General features: G+C 36.8%; 1 protein-coding gene across 4 annotated transcripts; it reads left to right on the top strand.

Moving 5' to 3' along the window:
- The first annotated feature begins 1,350 nt into the window (after nucleotides 1–1,350).
- LOC121425085 (transcription factor COE3-like) lies at nucleotides 1,351–19,659 on the top strand. Of its 4 annotated transcripts, XM_041621057.1 has the most exons (9): nucleotides 1,351–1,443; nucleotides 2,136–2,256; nucleotides 4,158–4,330; nucleotides 7,201–7,416; nucleotides 8,156–8,327; nucleotides 10,536–10,718; nucleotides 14,610–14,855; nucleotides 15,275–15,322; nucleotides 17,653–19,659. In XM_041621057.1, the coding sequence occupies exons 1-9, from the start codon at nucleotides 1,429–1,431 to the stop codon at nucleotides 17,763–17,765; spliced, it is 1,287 nt and encodes a 428-aa protein (XP_041476991.1). In that variant the 5' UTR covers nucleotides 1,351–1,428; the 3' UTR covers nucleotides 17,766–19,659. The 4 variants fall into 4 exon arrangements, with proteins under 4 accessions (XP_041476991.1, XP_041476989.1, XP_041476990.1 ...); XM_041621055.1 differs by lacking the exon at nucleotides 14,610–14,855; XM_041621056.1 differs by lacking the exons at nucleotides 14,610–14,855; nucleotides 15,275–15,322.
- The last annotated feature ends 2,758 nt before the right edge of the window (nucleotides 19,660–22,417 follow it).

Genomic DNA, 22,417 nt, shown 5'->3' with positions numbered 1-22,417 from the left:
GAATTTTCAGTGAGTATGCAATGCAACCGCTGCTTAAAGTAAAACTTTTGTCCCGGAACTCTTACAACATAAATTATCGAAACCCACTCCCCGATATTTAAGAAGTCCTGTTTCTAATCAATCCACCATCTTGGCTTCTCCTCCAATCCCAACCAATATTTCACAAGTCATTATCATCACACCGGTTACCCCTCCTCCCCCTCCCTACTCTAAACTTCTCTTCCACGCACCCCAATCTCATGTCCAGGGCTTCCGTCTTTAATACAAAAAGTTGCAATTGATTTGATCAACCTCAACTACATGGAAATTCATCAATGTCATAATATTTCCTACAGGAAATTTGCATAATGTAGATTTGCAAGCAAAGAGGAGCAGACTGAATTGGCAAGACAACAACGAATGTATGAATATGCATCCTGTCTTATCTAGAAAACATTTTGAACAAACAAGCGTTTTAGATGTTCCCGTCGCTGGCTTTCCATAGTTGTGTTCGATCGGATCAATCGCAGCTCTTTGTAGGACAGGGCCCGGGAGTGTCAGAGTTTTAATAATAGATCCCATTGGATAGATAATTGAATCCAAGCAAAGATGATTCAGTTGTTTGAGCTAACTTTCTCCTGGGAGCTTCATCATCCAAAAGGTCATATCCATCATCGTATCTTCTCATGGAAAGCAGAAAATCATGATCATCTTTGTGGGAGGAGGAGGAGCAAGATATATCGAGACCGTCCGTCAATTTTTCGGGGGATGACTCGCCATTTTTTTTTTTGTCCGTGTGTGGAAAACAATGCAAGATCATCCCCCTGTGTTTGGAGTGTCAAGAGGAGGATTTGTTGAATAGACAAGGGGAGCTCTCGTTTTCTTTAGTCCCTATCATTCGACATCCTGTCGGTGTATGGTGTTCAGTCATTGTCATGCATGTGATAAAGAATATAAAGCGACTGTGACACCTGGATTATTCAGACGTGTGTGTATCTACGGCAAACTATTTTATCTACCAATCCTTCCTTTTGATATCAACAAAATCATTTTATAGGCAAATGACATTTCTTGATATGAAAAATATGATTCAGTGATAAAACAACTTGTCACATATTAAGATACACTGGTGAAATTGTACGGGTGTGATGGCCCATGTATGTCTGCCTATGAAAGGACCCTGTTTCATGGGACCAGAATTAGTCCTATGTTCATTGACATATCCCTCAGAAACATACATTGACTTCATATCACACGTTCTTTGGTCATGTATATAGACTGTGGTGATTCCTGCAGTTGTGTAACTATTTTTTCAACTGAGTTTAGATCACTGAAACTAAATTTGTCTTTCTTTGTTCTTTTTATTTCATTTTCGTATGCAGATTTTTCCTCAAGTTCTTCCTCAAGTGCAACCAGAACTGCTTGAAAAATGCAGGGAATCCAAGAGATATGCGCCGATTTCAGGTAAGAAAGGACGGTGTACTTCTTGACAATTTTCCAAGCGCAGTGCATAATACAAAGACCCCCAAAAAATTGTTTTACTGATGTTTGCCCAGCAATTTTAATATAGGGTATTTATATTGCGCACATATCCACCTTGTTAGGTGCTCAAGGCGCTCCTTTATTACCCGGCTAAGCTAGGCGTTCATAGCGCACACAGCTTTTTAAGGAATTACTTCCTACCGGTACTCATTTACCTCACCTGGGTTGAGTGCAGCACACTGTGGATCAGTTTCTTGCTGAAGGAAATTATGCCATGGCTGGGATTCGAACCCACGACCCTCTGTTTCAAAGTCTGAAGACTAATCCACTGAGCCACAACGCTCCACAGAGACTGAGAAGTTAAAATAAGAAATATAGAAAACAGTCATCTTTGAAACCAGGTCAGGTACAATGTAGTATTTCAGTTCAGTGAGATATAAAAAAGTGGTCATATTAAAAAGAACCCCCTCTACAAGTGAAAGATTAGGTATTTACATTTAAAAAAGAGTTTTTATATCCATTTTTGTGATCATGTTATTGTTCCCCTCTTCTCTCGTTATATCCTGGTTTCTACTTATGCCCTTATTTCTTTCCTCTTTCACATTTACTTTCCTTTCTTGTTCCTCCTTCATTCATCCGATATTCTTTTCTCGTGAATGATTCTACATATCCAGGTGGTTATATCTACAACTCCAAACGTGGACGGCCATGTTCTGGCCATGTCTGATAACATGTTTGTACACAACAACTCAAAACACGGCCGGAGAGCGAGAAGACTTGATCCGTCTGAAGGAGGTATGTATTATATTATCGATGTCGAGAAGAAACATCCTTCCCAAAGGCAGAAACTTTTACAAATTGCAGATTTTTATTGATGCGATTTAGAGAATTTGAGGCATGAAGTCAGTCGTTTTGTAAATCAAGGCCTTAGCCAAAGGAATATTTAAGTAGCTTCAATGAAAGATATTCAACTTCTTAATAATTTGATAAGATTGCCACCTCAGCAGTCATAAAACAAACAAAAAATGTTTTTATATCATGAACATCTCTTTGTTAAAAAAAAAAATTAAAAGAAAAATTTGTTTTTCATTTTAAGATCTTATTTTTCAAGAAAATTTTGGTAACAAATAACAGGAGGAAAGAAAATGGGATTTTGTAAGGGAAAGTCTATTGAGTATTGGAGAATAAAAATGAGGAGTAAAGAAAAACAAACTATTTCATTTTAAGGAAATGTTATAGTCTATGGAAGTTAAGGATCGCCGATCACTTGTTTCTTAATCATTTCTTCATTTGGATTTTAAAAATACATTGTGTATATTTACTAAAATCTGATATATTTACATTTCTATAAGTTTTGTCTTTATTACACCTATGGTGAGCTCATTTTCTTGTCTCTTCAAAAACTGTAAATTTATTCTTAGATTTGTTTACCATCTTTTCTCTTCTGCTACCATAACAAACTATTCTTGTAGGCCGCTACTCTTTCTTTAAGCCCAGTATGAAAAGTGACTTTGTGATCATTATGGAAACAATGATAAACATTATTGACCTTTCTTGTTATCTAAAACTTATAAAATTGTTAGGGACAAGAAATGTGATCATCTAAATTTTTGTTATCAATTTCAAATTCCTTGTTCCAAAATTATTTTAAAGATTCAGACTACATTATCTTTATATCTGAAAAAGATATTAATAAACTAGAAAAAGCTATTGGCATAAAATTCCTTTTTTAATGATTTAATTATCAGTAATTGGTTCTTTTCTTAAAGAAATAAAATTGCATTATTTAATTTCAATTTAGGCATCCTAGTGTACAATCGATTGAGAGCACATCAATGAAAATAAAAAAGAATGAAACAAATACTCATATCATGGAATATGTAGCTCTAAGTTGGTCTCCATTAGAATACAATGTCTTACGAGTTAAATATCAGTAACCATGCTTATTGTATTTGGCATAAATATATATATGTTTTCAGTAAAATAATCTTATGTGTCAGTGATAATGTTCAATGCATGTTGTCAAAGTGCTTGTATTCCTTCCTACTTTTTGCATGCTTAATTTACTTTTAACACCATCATCCCATTACTGTAGAAAACTGAAAAAATATATATCTTCTCAATAAAATTCTTGAATACAAGTTCACTGACTTTCATCCAAGCTTTTCATACTACTAAATGAATCACTTAAAGCGTAACATGCTATATGCGTAATAATTTCATTTGATGTATTGAAAATATATATTTTCCAGTACTAACATAACAAGATATTTTTGAGGTTATGTTTCATTTTCCTTTTACATTCTTGGGGTGAAAATTTAGTGATTGGTTTGGTCCTTATAGCCACCCTTGACCTGACAAACATTTTTTAAAATTAATTTTTAGTGTTTTGAAGAGGCTATAATAATTCTGTCATTGAACTGTTGACTGTTTTTTTTCTGCCATGATTGAATCACACTTTCAGTAATCTATGAGTTAAGGCAGAGATAACTCCTCTTCAAATGTCATCGGATGGTTTCTAACTCCATTAGTTTGATTAACCCCTTCACTGCTAACAAGTAATTATGGCAACTAGAGCCTTCGGACTAACACTAACACCCCCCCCCCATCAAACACATAAACCAGACCATTGTTATGATTTTTGCATGAAAAGACTTTTTAGAGCATGGCGTACGTTGTGTAAACACATATAACAGGTACCTCCCATTACCCTCTCTGGAACTGTGCGTACCCCACAGCTACGCCGTGCATCAAGGCCATCAGCCCGAGCGAAGGATGGACAACAGGGGGCGCCACTGTTATCATCGTCGGCGACAACTTCTTTGACGGGCTCCAGGTCGTCTTCGGCAGCATGATCGTCTGGAGTGAGGTGAGGAGGATTGTGGGATGGATTTGATGAATTTGGGCTCCCTTTCTTTTGCTAGAATTCCAATAATTTGATGGCTTTTTTGTCCTAATCTTTCTCAATTATTGCGCTTTCAATCTCAGGGCTTTCTCCCAGTATTCAAAGAACATTGAGTATATTTTGTTCAAATTTTAGGAATGGAAGTAAGAGGAATACTTGTCAGGTTTAGATACCTTTTCTTTGTTTTGTTTTCATTTTTACTTTGAAGCATTCCTCCCACTACCTGTTTGGGTACAAAACAATAATAATGCCAAATTTTGATAATGTTTTAATGTAAAAGAAATTCAACCACAAAATTGCAACCTTTTTTTTCTGTTCATCAGAAAGTTATACTTTTGTTTTCTTTTTCTCAACATAGATATTAATATGCATAGAGACTCTAGACTAATTAGTGGTGTTCTCTGTGATTGTATTAAGTTTGAGTATTATCACTTATTATCTGATTGTATGAACACTACTTTGATGATCCATCATTGATCGGACTTCAAAGTGTACATAAAGTGATGTGTGAAAAGAAAACCCCAGTGCCATTGGACCAGTACATTGCCCTCAGTGACTCGGCTCTTTAATACAATCATAGCCGTTCACATTGTGGTAATTGTTCCTGACAGTTAGTATGTCTGGCAAGGTCAGAAATGCCACTCATAAAAGATGAAATTAGAGGAAGAAATATGGGGAGAGAGAAGGGGAGGGGGAAAATGAGGACCAGAAGACAGGTTGCTTGCAAGAGGAGTGAGATAAGTGATTAACGAGATCAAGACCAAGTCTGAGGATGACAGAGAGATGGAGACAGACAGGAGACAGAAAGAGAGAGGGGGAGAGAAGGAAAGAGAGTGAGGGAGAGAGAGAGATAACTATTGGGCGGAGATTTGTCTCTGGGTGTCTGATAGTTTAGGAAATGGAGAGTTTATTAGTCAGAAGGGAGAGGGAAAATTTGATAATGAAAGAGAAGAAAGTTTTTTTTTTTCAGAGCAGTCTTTATGTGAAAGGACAAAATTTTAAAGAGACTTTAAATATAAGATATATCTCCGGGTGTCTAAAGTTTTATCTTCACTTATGTAAATGTTTGTCTGTCTATATACAGTATATGTACATATACATCATTCATCCAGTTGCTTGTGACTCATGTGTGCTTCTTTCTTTTGTAGGTTAATCATATAGGATTTATCATTTGTATTTTCTTCTTCTATGAATGTCATATTTTTTAATCTGTAGACCCATATTTATCTTTCTATCAATCTTTTTTTTTAATTACTTCATCTGTCTGTTGTGATATAGTAAATTCCTATCTGCACTATCTGCTTTTCTGTCAATATCTTCTGATTATTATATTGCTTGCTCTATAGATCTTACATCTCTCTATTTATCTATTATCTATGTATGTATGTATGTATGTATGTATGTATGTATGTATGTATGTATGTATGTATGTATGTAAGTATCTATCTATCTATCTATCTGTTTGTCTGTCTGTCTGTCGGTCTGTCTGTCTGTCCTATCTATCTATCTGTTTGTCTGTCTGTCTGTAGGTCGGTCCTATCTATCTATCTAATTATCATTTCCCTATCTATATATAAATCCATCCATTCCACCATCTATCTATTTATCTACCTATCTATTTGTGTATACCTACCTCTGTAACTATCTCATTTTAATTGAACCTTAAAAAATGAAACCAGGGTTATAAAGAGAGAGAGAGAATAAAGCAATTGAAACGGCATTGTCTTTTAGAACTTGTCCCACACCAAAGTTTAACTGTGAAAAACAAACACAAACAAATCCTAGTTTACCAAAATGATTCCTATCTCTTTCACCATTTTTTTTTAAATTCTAGTAAATCTTTATTATAATGTGTTTATATAAATTGTATATTTCTTTACCATTGAATAAATAATTCCAAAATGTTATCAAGCATTTAGTGTTCAGTTGTTTTTGCAATCTTCTGAAGTAGGGATTGAAAGTTTTAAGGGGATGGACCGGACCCTCATTGAAGTGTCTTTGGAGGACTTTGGATATCCTCAGGAAGAGGGAGACCCGCAATCCTACCCAAACAATACAATTCTTAGAACAACAGTACGGACAAAGCGATGTTGCAGAAAAATGGCTAGCAATTGTGAAAAACAGCAGAAACTACACAAATTTTATGCCATTAATAGCTTGCTTACTGATAACGGCTCCCAAGATGAACTGTCAGGATGTTCTCAGTAGCGATATTGTGGTTTTGTGGAAGAGAGGGTGACCTCGTTGAGTCTTGTACCTTTTTCCTCCCTTGTTAATCACGCTCACCAACCATAGGATGCAACCGACCCCTAGCCACCCGGCTCGGGTATCGGGGATAGGTGATATGTCATTTATCCTGTTAAAATATCTTGTTTAGGAGATGGGTTCCACCTCATAATTATCCAGCTAATTTGTGAAATTTCCTTAACCCTTGAAGAAGGTGATACCCCAGAAGGCATTTGAGAATTGCATGACCTCATTGTATGGGATGTCTTTGTTGTGTACCGTAATGAGCGCAATATTGATACTTCAAATAGCTGATTGTACAAAAAAAAAATCAGTGCTATTTTTAGGCAGTGTCATTAATCAGGGGCCATTGACTGATCGTTGTGTGTTTTAATTTGCTTTTGAATTTTGATTCAAACTTCACCTGGGTTTGTTGATGATGAATACCTTTCATTACGGAAAAAAAAAAATTTGTTGTTGCTTATTCAGAAGTAGAAAAGACACATCGTGTACTAGGACTGACTCTGTATTTCATCTCTAGAATTCAATAAATTGTTCGATATTTCATAAGTTTTATCGGTGTTTTCTTTCAATTTTCTCTCTCTTAGCTCATCACACCGCATGCAATCAGGGTCCAAACCCCGCCCAGACACATCCCTGGGGTGGTAGAGGTCACGTTGTCGTATAAGTCCAAGCAGTTCTGCAAGGGAGCTCCGGGCAGGTTCGTCTACGTCTCGCTGACGGAACCGACGATAGATTACGGGTTCCAAAGGCTAAGCAAACTTGTTCCGCGGCATCCCGGCGACCCAGACAGACTACCAAAGGTAGGACAATGATTAAATCTTTATTAAATGAAATAAATGCAGGTTTTTCTGAGGCAATTCCATAGGATTTGTATGTGCAATCACCATTTAGGTCAATTTTCAATCTCCTCATAATAATTTAAGAGCATTGCACCTTTTCATATGAAGCACAGAGCAGAGTGGTATCATTTCAGGAAAGTCACCCATGTGCGCAATTGTCCTACTTAACGAAAACACTTTTTTTTTCAAAAGTATAAAGTTACCATCATTTTACAATTAGAAGTTTTGAAAAGTCCTTTTATGCAGGTAGGAAAAAAGTTGGGGGAAAAATTCATACTGTTTTGGGGGAAAAAAATTGAAAATGAAAGAATCAGAAGAGCATCTTCAATATGAATATCAAACGGTGTTATCAAATGCTATCTTTTTTTTCCAAAATTGTTCTAATGGGAATGGCATGAATTCTCAAAAGGAAAATCATTCAGTATCGGTAAAACTGTTTGAATTCGACTTTGAATCAAGAGGATGAAAGCGGTTGAACTTTCTTTCTAAGAAGAAAATACCCCGGATTTCCAGTTTATCCGGAAATTATTGTTGAATGCCAAATCCGAAATCTATGGTTCAGATCTTGGACTGAGTGGAATCGCTTCTGACTCGAATAGGCCTCTAGGATTTATCCAAAGTGACTACCAAATTAGTGTTAGGGACCCGTTTGAATGAGAACCAGATAGTGGATTGTTTCTGGGTTTCCTCCCGCCTGCAGGAAATCATACTGAAACGAGCCGCAGACCTGGCTGAGGCCCTCTACAGCATGCCAAGGAATCAACTCCCCATTGGCCCGCCTCGATCGCCGGCCCTCAACAACAGCTCCGGTAGTCTAGTACCCATGAACTCTTTCGGTAGCCAGCTAGAACACGACGGCGACCAACATTCAGGTGAGAAATGAAGGCATTGTTGAGAAGATAGGGAGTTTATACATCAGGTAAACTCAGAATTTCCATAGAATCAGTGAAGGGGTTGTAGAGAATGTATTGAGTTGATATGTCAGGCAAACCCTCAGAGAATGGAAGAAGGGACTGTAAAGAGGATAATGAGTTTATATGTCTGGTATACCCCCTTGGAGAATGACCAAAGACTCAGGTGAGAAATGAATGGATTTTAAAGAGAATAAAGAATGGATATGTCAGGCAACTTGATGAAATGATCACAGAATCATTGCAGAGGTAGAGCTACTTTCAAAGATAGATTAATTCACTTTGTATGCATTTTCATAATAAAGACCTTATTATCTGATGCAAATATATCATTGACAATTTACTTAGGTTTAAATTCTTTGGACTAATCTCCTCATCTGTTTTGTAACAGGTGTTCTGATATTTCTGGGTCAGGTCATGGCTTTTTGACATGACATGACAGACAGGGAAAGGACAATAGGTACAGGTAGCAATTGTTGACAAATTAATTGTCCCTGGAGAGAGAATGGGAGAGATAGAATCTGGACAAGTTTGATGAACTTTGCTTTCCTGGGAGTCCAGTTGGTACATGAATGAATGATCCAGCTTAATTTATTACCCTTGTGGATGGAAGGGAGATCACAGGTTGTGATTGAGGATTCGGGAGTCAAAATGATAATTGCTAATCCATTATACTTTCGATGACCTCATGCTGATATGATTGAGATGTAGAATATTATATGAAACAGATTGGCCTGGTCTTGAGATGGGTACAGGAATCAATTAAAAGACAGGAACTGATATTACTAAACAGGAGAGTGATGGGTTTCGTGTCTTCAGTTCAGCCTTTGCCAGCGCGACTCACGCTGTTGTTGCTTTGGAAAGAATAACCGATGAAAGGTCTGTTTCCCCGCGTGAAGGGCTTAAAGCTGTAAGATTTCCTGGTGGCTCAAGTAAGCTTTAATCCCCCTCGCTCCTTTCCAAGAGACTCCTCAAGAAGCCACTCTTCTCCTCTCGCTTTACGCATCGGTGGGAGAAAAACGTGTTTGTAATTTTCGGCTTGCTCTTGTCGCAACCTCCATCTGGCCAGCCTTGCCAAGTTCCATTACCAGAACTCATGTTTGAACAAATTTGTCATCGCTTTGGCCCGCAAGATGCGAAACCAGTGTTACTAGGAACATAATAGCCCCAGATTTAATTTGAGGGGGAAGTGAGTCAAGATACCTGTATAAAAACCCCAACTCTGGTGCTTGTCACACCGTTCCGCTGGGATTTGCCATTGTATTATTCCAGCCATTTTGTTGGGGGCCCCCATTCCTTTCCTCTCTCTCCTCTCTACCCTTAAACTTGATCGCCGTCTCCTAACCCCCTCCCCCTTTCCCCTTCCCCTCGTCCCTTTTACTTTTCTCTCTGCTTTCAGATTCAGTCACACTTTCAGATCTGTATTGTCATGATTTGTTGATCTGAGGCTCAATAATCATTTTCTTTCAGTCGGGTTTGATTTAGCTGGAGCCCCTCTGTCAACTTTGCAAACAAGTAGAAACATTTATGTCAGTGTTTACCTGGTTTATCTATGTTTCTTCTCATCCACCTTCCTCGTCAGATGACACCCTTCGGGAAATGATAAATGGAATGGATCCAAACCACTTTGCATTGATTGATCAAAACACATTGAATTGTACAATGTTTTTCTTTCAAAGACCTGACAGATCTCATAAAATAAATCCCCAAACCCAGAGTAATTCCAATTTCTGTGTCTCCCATCATTCTACCAAGTCACAAGCATATAAAATATCAAATTAATATTTTTACTTATAAAGCTCTTGATGAATCGGTGCCAAAATATTTACAAGTCCTCTCCTTGCCTTTACACCATCTCATAGCCCGAGATCATCACACCAGAATCCTCCAAAACATGAGTAGCCTATGGTGAATGGGCTTTCTCTACTGCACCACCAACTCATCTAAATAAATTGCCATTGAAAATTAAGAAATTTTATACTGTAAGAGATTTCAAAATCCAAATTGAAGTTCTTTCTTTTCTATCATTATTAGTTCTTGGTACTATTATACTCATCCAAGCTCTTCTGTTCTTTCCATTTTTTTCTTGTGTGCCTCCGAATCGAACATTTGTAGATAGATGGTGCTATATTAATGCCTATAATTATTATTTAACACCCCATCTCTTAGGTTTCTCAAGAGTGCAGCCGAGCAGCACGCTTTCACCGAGAGGTTACTCCTCCGGTCTCTCCACGCCACACAGTAGCGGCGGAAGCCCGAGTTCCTACTCCGGATCGTCAGCACTCAACGGGTACCCCGGCACCGCCAACATGGGCGTCCCATCCTCCTCGAGTATCTTCAACGGCGCTGCAAGTAAGTCACAGGCCCTAACTGCCCCACCTTCACTACCTAGTGATCATCTTTGCTAGGTTAATTCATCTGAAAAGTCGGTGACGCGACATTTCCTCCTGTGATATTTTCTCTGGACTGCGACATTTACCCCGGTCTTGATATCACAGAGGGCATAGGATTCGAGGAGGGATTGATTGTAATAGAGTTTTTGGTTCATAATAATGTAAAGATAATGATGAGGGTTAGTTTAGTTTTGGAGGATAGATTTTATGTTTGGCTTAACGTGCAGATTTTCAATAGGAGCCATTGTCGCCGGAGCAAATGCCATGGTACCGAAAAATCTTATGCAAATGGACGAAGTCGGAACAGAAAGCTGGGAAAATCCTCTGTAAGGAGCTGGAATATCATTCTTGTGAAAAATATAGGTGAACACCCTTCTCGCTCTAAACAGTCGATAGTCCCCTCCTCTACCAGTTACCTACTTGAACTGGGTGTTCTCTCTACAAAGCCTATGGGAAGTTCAGAAGTGGGCAGTCATCAGGTTCACCCTTTCCCAGCTAGAACTGGGCGATCCCTGTACAAAGCCTATGAGAATTGAAGAATCCAGGTAGTCAACTGGTCAACCCATTGCCTACTGGACTTGGGTAATCTGAGTACAAAGCCTATCTAGAGTGGCAGAATTCAGGTAGTCAACAGGTTAACCCATTGCCCGTTGGAACCAAGTGATCTCAGTACAGAGTAAATAGAAATGGGATAATTCAGTAACCAACAGGTTAACACTTGATTCTCTGATTCCCAAAGGTTTCATAGAGAGATTAACTGTTTCCTGTAGGTAGTATGGTTCAAGTGTGCAAGGAATTACCACCGAGACAAAGTCACAACTTTGGCACTTGGTTAGCAGCTACCTGTCAGAAAGTGCTATCCCCCACAACCCTTATATTGGCAGTCCTCAAAATTCCCTTTAGATGAATTCTGCAAATTCTTCATAAAACTTGACTTCCTTCGCATCGGGTGAAATGTAAATTTCTCTCACTTTATTTTTTATAAAAGATGGTAACAATTGTTAAATCCTTGAACCTCATTACTGCTAACTAAAATATGAATTATTATGAAATATAAGATTCAGAATTAAGGGATAGGTGAGTCCACTGTAAGAAAGTAATAAAGATTTTAGTGGAAGTTGGAGACAGGTTGGACCAGTACAAAATGGGTTGAATTGTTTCAATTATTAGGGATGTCTGACTAGGAGGATTTTGATGAAGCAGCGAGCCACAATCTTCCTGAGTATTCTAATAGACACACTCTACAGGGGTGCCACTGCTTTTCAGACTAGGGTCTCAATTCAGACTTCATCCACCTAACTTCAGGCCATAGAAACACATTTTTGTGTATGGAATAAATCATTCTTGATGATTTTCACATTTATATTGGCATTCTTGAATCTTGGACATAAAAGCATCCAAAACAATGACAATCCCAATAAGGCTTACTCAGTGTGTGACACACCATTACCAAGCAGGATGCAGAGCTAGATTTGTTTTAATAGTTGAACCATGTCTCCTGGGAGACGGGGAGGAGACGGGTCACAGAATGACTGAGAAATCCAACTAAAAGGGGTTGGTGAAAGTTGAACAAAATATAATAGGAAAGGAGGACTGTCAAGTCTCAATACGATGAGAGTTTGCAATCGATTGCATTACAATAATCAATTAAAATTTGTAATTGAAAAAGAATTTTTATCAAAAGCAGAATATTTCATGCTTTCTGTAGCAAAAAGCAGACCAGAAAATCTATTGAAAAGTTGCAGTTAATTACAAGACCTTTGATTGATTCTTGGGGGCGAGGATTAACTTCCGATCGATCGTGCAATTCTGGCAAATGTGCCATAAAAATATGATCTATAACTCTTTGAATGGATAGGCCAAATTTCATATCATTGCCCTGGTAGTATAAATTAGATTAAGCGATAACAAGGGATGATAGCACATGAAATAGCTTCACACTTTCTCTACAAATGCTGCCATTACATAAGCTCCGGTAATGAGGGAAGGCGGGAGGGGATGGGGAAAAGGGAACGAGGGAGAGAGGATGGGGGTAGGTCTCATAGATTATCTCCTGTAATCTAAAAAAAATGTGTGTCTCTACTGGACATACACAACCTGTAATACCGCTGTTCCAATGATCGAATCAACAATTAATGAGTATGGAGTCTACCACATTAAAAAAAAAAAAAAAAAAACTACCATATAACTGTAAAAAAGAATAAAGCCACCTCCTGACAATCTGGAGGTAATAAGTTTTTGGACTGTTTGAACTTGTGTATGGTTCATGGAAAGGATAAATCTGATCGGATAGAGCTGGTGTTGCCCCCGCCAGACATTTCGTACATGTACATCCTCATGGTCGTGTTTTCCCATCAGTCCCACTTCCTGTTTCTCTCCTTTCGTGTCAAAGGTGAATTTATCTCTCCAATCAATCTAAGATTTTCACACTTCCATATGTACCTCTTAATCTATGATTTTATTCATTCCCCTATATGCTTGTCCTATCCCTCCTAATTTGGCGTCCGTGATTTCTTTTTAGTTTCCATTTTTTTATACTTTGTATCAATTACATCCACGGCGGGCCGAAGGCAATCTTGTTTCCACCTTTCCTGCCGAATTTTAAGTGATCGAAGAATCGTTGTAATTCAAACTTCTTATACTGTTTGCCCTTTTGCTAACGTGATACAAATCTTTTGGAATCCCCCTGGTGAGGTTTAATATGAGCTGATTCACATCCCCCGTGTGTCAATGCCAATAGTTGGAACAGCTCCCGCCAAATTAAGAGTCCGTCTCTTTATGCCGTTGAATTAGTGCCAGCTGCAGATGAGAATCAAACGTTCACACTTCTAATCATTCCCCTGGAAACTGATTATCTAGATCGTTTCCTTTAGATAAGATATTAAGACATAGAAACACAATTTTTCCTCAGGTCATGTGTTAATTCAATACTAAAAAAAAGAGTTAAATAAAATAATGTATCCGTTCTTTTCAATCTAGAATTGTGAAACTCCTTCTTGCTATTGGTACATTTGGTGCTTCAGTTCAATCATATTTTCAAACTCTTTCACAACTACATTTCCATAGTAATTATCTGTCATATTCACACTTTTTACCTACCTTCTTGTATATGTTGAAAGGTTTGATTTCAAAGATTAATAATTCATATATTTTATAGTAAAAAAAACTTGTGCATCTATTACTTGTCATTGGTGAAATGGTATGACTTCAAAGATTAACAACTCCTAAATACTTCTTTAAGTTCAAAAACTTTGCACTTGTTTCAAGCAGCACACTATCTGTGATTGATGTTTGGTTCTTTTGAGGCTTCATTATTTTTTTCTCACCAAAAAGCTTAATGCTCTTTTCTGTTTGTTTTTCTTTGCTTCCCTCTTGAAATATTTATCCTTCTCCCTCTCATTTTGCAATTAAATATCAAACTAACCATTGAATCATATCTCCCTTTTTCCTATGATTTTCAATCTTAATAATAATTCATCCATTTCTAACTCACATCACTTTCAATGCATCCATTCCTTTTTATTATTATTCTTTCTGATGATATATGTACATTTTTTCTTCATCGCTTCAACTTTGGCTCTTCTGACACCCTTATTGATCTTATAACATACATAATCCATGTAACATCTCTTTTCATTATCACTCTTTGTAATTAATCACAACATCACACTTCTTTTCACCTTTTCACTACATTTGTCATTGCTAAAATAAATAAATGTACCTCCTGATTGTCTCCATCTTCAAATTCGCTATTTTCTTCATCTTTATTTTTTCACTTCCGATTCCCCTATGTGCTGCACCTCTATCACCTCGCCTCTTTGCCTGTTCATGTACATTCCACACCCTTTAGCTCCAGTGTCCATTATCAACGCTTCCCCGCCCCTCCCGACCCCCCACCACCCCACCAGTACCGCGGCAGGGGGCAACCAGGGCTCGGCCTCTGGCCCCCTCTCCTTCTCTCCCGCCAACATGATCACTGCCGTTAAGCAGAGGAGTGCCTTTGCCCCCGTAGTCCGTTCCCCCTCAAGCCCCTCCGCCAGTGGCGTGGTAGGGGGTGGGGGCGGTGGAGGAGGGGCGGGGCCCACTATCAACCAAGGTATGTGTACTGCTGATGGTAGCTATATGATGACACCCCCCCAAAAAAAAACAACCTTTTTTGTAACCCACTACCCCTTTGAAATCTAGAATTCAATATTATTCCATATATTTAGGATGACTTGGTTATGTATTTTCTACCTTTTTCTACTTTTTCATAAACACTTGGCTTGTAATAGAACTTAAAAGTAAAGAAAAGATATATGTATATTTTCATTCATCAGACATTTACATCTTCAAGTGGGAATGCTCTTATTTCTTTATTACTCTGTAGCAATGCCATACTTTGCATGCCTGCTTTTAACTCTGTCCTAGTGCCATCAATTAAAGCTATCCAAGAGGGATATATTATAATCACTCAACGGAGAAGAAAGAAAGGTTCTTGTCCTATTTTCAATTGTTCTCTCTTCTTTTTCCCAGAACACTACTGTGCTTGGTTTTATCACGATGAAGATGTCAAAGAAAAAAGTAATCTTTTTCCCAACCTCTCTTTCGATCAAATTCAATAATCAAGGTCACATCGGTATATTCATGGAGTATTTTTTTAGCTTATGTCACCTAGGTTATCCCCCCCCCATCATTTGGTGAACCATGGTAGTTTTATTTTGACACCCGTCACGAAGGGCTCTTTTCACCTAGACACATAGGAGGTATTGCAAGAAACCTAATTGCAATTGATCACAAAATTCTATTGTAGACTTGTGATTGATAGGTCTTAAAAAGAATTGTGATTGATCTGATCAGTTGCAATTATGGAAAGCCCGCAAAGTCAACATATAAAATGCATGTTTGCTCAAAAGTTTATCTACATATGAATGTATATTAAATGAATGTATTAATTGATTTCTTGACAATTTGGTGCGTTCTCCTTTGTTTACAAAGGACATTTTGCAAATTTCCTGTAGAAAAAATTATGACAATGATGGATTTCCATAGAGTTACGATTGATTGTACTCTTGTAAGATGGGGCCCAGCTGTTTTATCTCTTGCAAATTAATCAGTATTTTGCTGCCAATTCACTTTCACTGCTGTATTGAAAGTTTGCAGTTAATTGTAATATTCATAATTGATTTGGGGACTTACAAGTGATTTGTAATTCATTGCAAGGTTCGTGCAATGCCATCCTTTTCATTTAGCTGCAGTAACATACTTGTAGATCATTACTAACCTAAATGTGTATTTAGATATGGTGTGTGGTGCCTGTTGCAGAATGAGTTGCGTTTAAATGCAAGTCAAAATATCAAGCCCAAGTCCCGAATACGGGTGCTTCATCGACTGAAAAATCAAGTTGCGCAAGATTTTTTGAGTTGCGTTTGGTCGCAACTCTTTCTGCAACGGGTGGGTGATCATTTGTTTCATCAAATTAAAGCATAAAAATTTCATATTGCATTCAAAAATTTTCTGAGATGCGAAATGCAAAATTATTGAATATTATTTTTTTTGTCTGTAAGTGGAATAAGAATTAACAAATTCAGAGACTATCTATACATTGTTCCTAAAATATCATATATGTCACAATGTACATTTCAAGAGATTTATTTGTCTCTGTGGTACATATGGTGCTACTAACATTTTATTTAGCTAACTAGGAGAATTAATACTTTATATATCATATAGATAACGTTCCCTTTCTATTTCTGCCTCTTTCTTGGTCTGAGAGTCATTTGTTGTCTTCATCATAATCATTCTTATCATCATCATCATCATCACATTATCTTCATCATCAACATAATCATCAAATCATTAGCAAGACTTTCTCTTGGTTTTTTGGACACATTGGGCGATTTCAAGTTCGATGTTTTGCTCAAGCTGAATAATCCAGCACCAATACCTAAATAAAGGATGTAGGCGATTGACACCTATCCAACACTATCAAGTGGTGTCAGTTCTTACGCCAGCTTCATTTCAACATCGTCGTCCATGCTAAATAAACCACTGAGCTCCAAAATTGAGTAACGGTTTACAAGATTGACCTCTCACGTTATAAGTAGCTCAACACCCAGTGACGCCAGTCCCAGCACCAGCTTGATCTCCAGTTTTGTGTTGTGGCTGATGTTTGGTGTTATAAACACTGACTTGAGATTACTCATTTCATTTCTTCCCCCTTCCACTCTCTCTTCATATCTGAAAAAAATCTCTTCCTGAAAACACTTTCTTAATATGCACCTTCACTTTTTTTAACAAAAGTTTGTGTCAAAAAAGCAAATCATTATGTCATGTCCATTTCATTATAATAGCAAATGCATTTACTTATCAAGCAGTGAATAGAAACATTTGCCATTATAGCCTTCCTGTACTGTTTTTCTTGTTCTCTATCTCACTCTCTCTTTTTGCTTTTATTTCTATCTAATCCATTCATCGCGAGAAGCACTAACCATTCATATCCATCGACTCTTATTTCCATTTTCGTAATGGGATTGCCTCACTTCATCATTGCATTATTAGTTTATTATTCCATATGAAATTTAATTCATATTCTTTATTCAACTCTTGAAAGTTTAAATTGTCTTGAGGTCATATGTAAGCAATGACAATTCTGTATAGTTTAGTGGTCATTGACAGTTTTAATCGAATCAGTATTTTTGTGCAAATGCTCTGTCTGCATATTTTGGAATACCGAGCTCTGTGCTATTTCTGTGTTATTTCAAATGAAATTATGGTTCAGACTTTCAGTCCTCATGTCCATAAATGAAACTCGGTGGATTGCTGAAATATTATCTGCTAGCCTCTTACATTCTCTGTTGTATGATAACCCGCTCACCAATATCTCCTTTTTTTTCTTCTTGATTTTGCTTTAGGAAATGCTGCAATGATGTCGCCACCATCCTTCTGCAGCGTAGGAGGACCCTTCGCTCTGCCGACCTGCAGCGCGTCAGCATACAGCAGTCACATCGATAGTCCAGGCAAATGAGAGCCAAACTGGAGACGAACCTAAGCAAGGCTGAATGACAGAAACATTGAAACTTATCAGGGGAGAAAACGAGGACCTTTGTTGACATTTTCCGCCGTGTTTGCGAACGACAAAGTTGGGACTCTTTAGAGATTGACGGACCATCCAGGACATGATTTTAATAGCTTGGTATGAAGCGGAGAGCATCCTTTTCATACTTACATGTAAATGGAAGTGAACGGTATTCTCGCCATAAATACCTATACCTCTTCAAGTGATTTATGATAAAGAAATGAACATGGCTTCTTTATATTTAAAGCTGTCTTTGTTGGTTCTTTGATAAAAAATGAAAATGGAATCATTACCTAGGAAGTAAAAAGATGGTAAGAAGACACCCTGGACCCTCAAATAAGAATCAACTCCCTTCCATCCAGCTTCTCCTTCATGAAATATAGTCATGAATGTTCTACTAAATTCTTCATTGTGTAAACAAGTCTGGTGAAGGGACACAAGCGTGTGCCCTCCGATGTTCTTTGAAGAAATTTGGTTTGAGCCGTGAGACTGGAGTTTACTCATTAGGGCAAGGTTTTATGAGCTTAACAAGGGCGATGAAGGGGGGTCCCAAGGGGTAATAGGGGGGTATGACCGCACCCTTCTCCCTCAAACCATGCTGATTACCAGCTTCATGTGATGGCCAGTTTGGAAGTTCCAAATTGACGAGTATTTTCTGAGGCGATGGTAATCATGGCAGGGTTCTGTAGGGTCAGCTTGTGGTCACAAAATGGTGTCATTGTCAAAATATTCTACACACTGAAATGATACAATTATGAAGTTTTTTTCCTGTTTTAGTTCTCTAATTACCTGATTTTCTCATTTCCATTGGACTATATTACCTGTGTGGGAATGGGATTGATTAGTCATGTGACCAAAGTATGAAAGAGTCCAATGCAGCAAAATGGTTAGATGATGACGAGAGGCAACTCAAAAAGGAAAGACCAAAATAGTTCTACCTTCAAATATGCATGTGTATTATTTATTATGTTATTGATCCTTCCCCACAAGAAGGGAAAAGATAGACAGATGGAGAAAAAAAAACATAAAAACTGGTGCTTGCCAAAATGTACAAAACTGGTATTTATACTCGTAAAGTAACGTTTGTAAATAGGAGACTAAGCGTGACGATGATAAGCAAGAAATGCGAACGAGAGTGCGAGAGAGGACGAGAGCTTTGTAGCAGATGCTTTTGATAAATAATGATAGACGATAGGCTGCATTTCCTGCCAGCCCAATGTTGTCCCTGTATGTACAAAGAAAAATTTTATCTTGTAGTTACCATGGAAACTAAATAAATTTGTGAATTGTAACGATGATTATATCTGTGTAGTTATATGACCATGTAGATGGGATTTAGGTGTTGTCCTTGTACACAGTAAGTCGTTTTTTTTTTTTAGAAAGAATATCTGTATTCATAGCACTGTGCAGGAGAAAGACACACCAAAATCACTGTATATATTTATATTTATATATATTCTATATATCGAGTTGGTTTAATCCTGTTATTTTGCTTTCGTAACCTGTCGAGATTTATAAATGTCTACCTGTCCATCGTCAACCTGTAATATCTAGATCTTGTTCGATTTTATAATGTCTTTTTCTAAACATCAGTTTTCTTGTGTTAAAAAGTAACATAAGTCCATTCCGTATTTGTATTTTGATTGAACCTCACAAATTGATGCCAAGTGCTGCATTTTATGTGTTTTCATTAATTTTTATTGTTAACATGTGTACCTGCCAAATAGACACATACACCACAAGCCATTCGAATAACGGCCTGAGTGACTCCTTACTGGCCCCATTCATTGTACACTGCTGATCGATATGATGTAAACCAACTCAAAGTATTGTTTGAAGAAAAGAAAACACACAGATATGTGTCTCTGTGTGTTGTTTTTTCAGCAAGTCTGGTATTTCATTTTCCAAATGCCATTCTATTATCATACTTCTCTCTTGCAACTTCTTGACCCAGGTAACATTTATAATTGGGTTGGTTGAATCCATTTTTGTAATACCCTTCCTTTTTTTGTTGTTGCTCAAATTGGACAATCAGATTGTAGTATTACCATATACACTGCAAAATGATAAGAAACCAACTGGTTAGGAATAATCCTAACACTATAAGTATTGAATAATATTCCAAATAATCTGTATTCAACTCAAAGTATTCATTCATCTTGATATCCCTTTGTGAAATTGGGAAATATGAAAAAAAGAACTAAATGTATTCATACGGAGTTGACCATTTCAATGCAGGCTATTTAATTGTATTTTACAAAATCTGCATTCGTTAAAGGGGTACTCTCGTTTGATAATATTAAAAATGATTTGAACAGGTAAAGAAAAATGAAACAAGTAAGTGAAAGTTTGATCAAAAATCGAACAAGGAATATAAACAAGGCCATGGCTTTAAAGATTTGCATTATTTCAGTAAAACAGTTTTGTGCATGTCTTCATGATTATTCAATGAGCAAATTGATGTCACATCCCCACTTGTTCTTTGTATTTTATTGTATGGAATTATGTTTTACAAACAAAACAATTGGATCGACAACTGATTTAATTCATTAGATATTCATTACTGCAACTTATTTCATGAGAGAGACATACACACATGTATGAAAATATGAAATAAATTGTGATTTCCTGTAATGACATGAGAAAAGGGAAAGTGGGGTATGACATAATCAGCCCACCTAATGAATATTCATGATGTGCATATGTCTGTATTCACAAAGTATTACAAAACTTTAAAATTCAATAACTTCCGTATTTGATATCAGATTTTGATGAAATTTTCAGCATTTATGCTCTGTTGAATTTACTTTATCTATTAAGATATACATGTGATTATAATCATTGCAGAGTACCCCTTTAAACCTTTGGTTATTGTATTCTCAAGATCTAATTTTGACTTTTTACATATATTGTTCTCTGCCAAATATACACTTTGCAATTCATACCCCATATATTCATATGAGAATATAAAAGGGATTAATTTTTCCTCTCTCATTGACCAGATAAAACCATTCCACTTAGGTAATGATATGCATGAAAGTACATGTAAGTGTAATGTCATTGTTTCAAGCAATTGTATTTTTTCACTACACAAGTAAAACCCATGCACTCAACAACTCCTTAACTATTCTTTATTCCAATTATTCAAGATCTTGTTGTTGCTAATAGGATATTACATGACCTTTGTATTGAATTAATGTTGTTTATCATCATTCTTTAAAATCCTTTTTTTTGTAATATCACTGCACCAAGAGATAAAGATTCAATTATTTCTAATCGAGAGTATATTTTTATTTATTTGTCATCAGCACTTGGTCCTATAGCACAAAGGTTTACAAAGTATTCGAAATACAACAATTCGGCTTGGTTCCATGTGAGTTACAAACAAAATTTGCTTACAGAAATGATTTTGATTGGCCAATAACATTTAGAAATGTATTAGAAACCTTTGTGTTATGGCCCCTGGACTGCTGGTATTGTATCTGTAATGTCAACCATTTTATTGCCATTTTTTGCTAAGTTTCGTGAAAACATATATCAAATGTTCATGTACAAAATAAAATGCAGACAAATTTCAGTATTAAGGTCCATTCTTGTGGAATGGAAAAACATGTTCTTATATGTATTAAAATGAATGTATGTTGTCATTTTTTTTTTAAAAGAAGATATTCAAACGAGAGTGCTTTTGCTCGTTTATAGTAAGATGAATGTTTCGATGAAATACAAATCTATTGAATTCCATGCTCAGGGCCAATGTTATGTTACCATGGCAATGCCTGGTTCCCGTGGTAATATTTGAAAAAAAAATCATCAAAACTTGTACATTCTTAGAATTTGTGGCATGACAATACAAAATTTAAAAAAGATAGGCAGCAAGGGTCATTTGCTTGTTTTTCTCTGATTTTTATTTGTCTTGTGATTTGTATTGAAAATTACAATTTGTTCAAGAAAGAAACCCCCTTGGTGTTCTCAACAGTGCATTGAAATATACTTGGTAAATTGTATTTCACCATACTGCATTGACTCAAACGCGATTGTAATGTATTATGAGTAGATAGTCATATATATTGATGCTTGTACAGCAGATTAAACCCACCAAACTATAAACCTCGCCTACTTTCATCGAAAACATGCGAGGTGTCAAGCGAAATAGAGTGAGAGTGAGGATATATCTCTCTTTTTTTCTCCACATTTTGATGTCTATAATATTAACACAGGGTACTTTGTTAGTTAAAAAATGATGCATCAAGCCATCTTTATTATGTTACAATATGGGATGGTGAATTGTTTCATATACTGACACTTTCATTTTCAAATTTTATAAAGTCAGTGCCAGTTAATTCATCTTCCATATGTGAACGCATGTAGGCAGCCATTAGTCTGTAGTATACTGTATGATGTATTAGAGCACCGTAAGGATACCTCGACCTGTTCACATACAGTAGGCAAGTTCTGTGAGTTTGACAAGTAGTTATATAATATGTCAAGAACTATTCAGTTTTCCTTTTAGATTACTCTGTTTAACTGTAATGTATATAGGTGTTTTTTTTTATATAACACACTCTCTCTCTCTCTCCTTGGTTTGTCAATTACGGGGCTGG

Source organism: Lytechinus variegatus, chromosome 12, assembly GCF_018143015.1.
Source record: "Lytechinus variegatus isolate NC3 chromosome 12, Lvar_3.0, whole genome shotgun sequence".
NCBI classification, from domain to species: Eukaryota; Metazoa; Echinodermata; class Echinoidea; order Temnopleuroida; family Toxopneustidae; genus Lytechinus; species Lytechinus variegatus.
This window is presented reverse-complemented; position numbering and strand designations above follow the sequence as displayed.

Bases quoted from the DNA above. Each gene is read 5' to 3' on its own strand.
- LOC121425085 (XM_041621057.1), top strand. The intron at 4,331-7,200 runs GTGAGGAGGATT...TCTCTCTCTTAG, and splicing joins GCATGATCGTCTGGAGTGAG to CTCATCACACCGCATGCAAT. The intron at 14,856-15,274 runs GTATGTGTACTG...TCTTTTTCCCAG, and splicing joins GGGGCCCACTATCAACCAAG to AACACTACTGTGCTTGGTTT.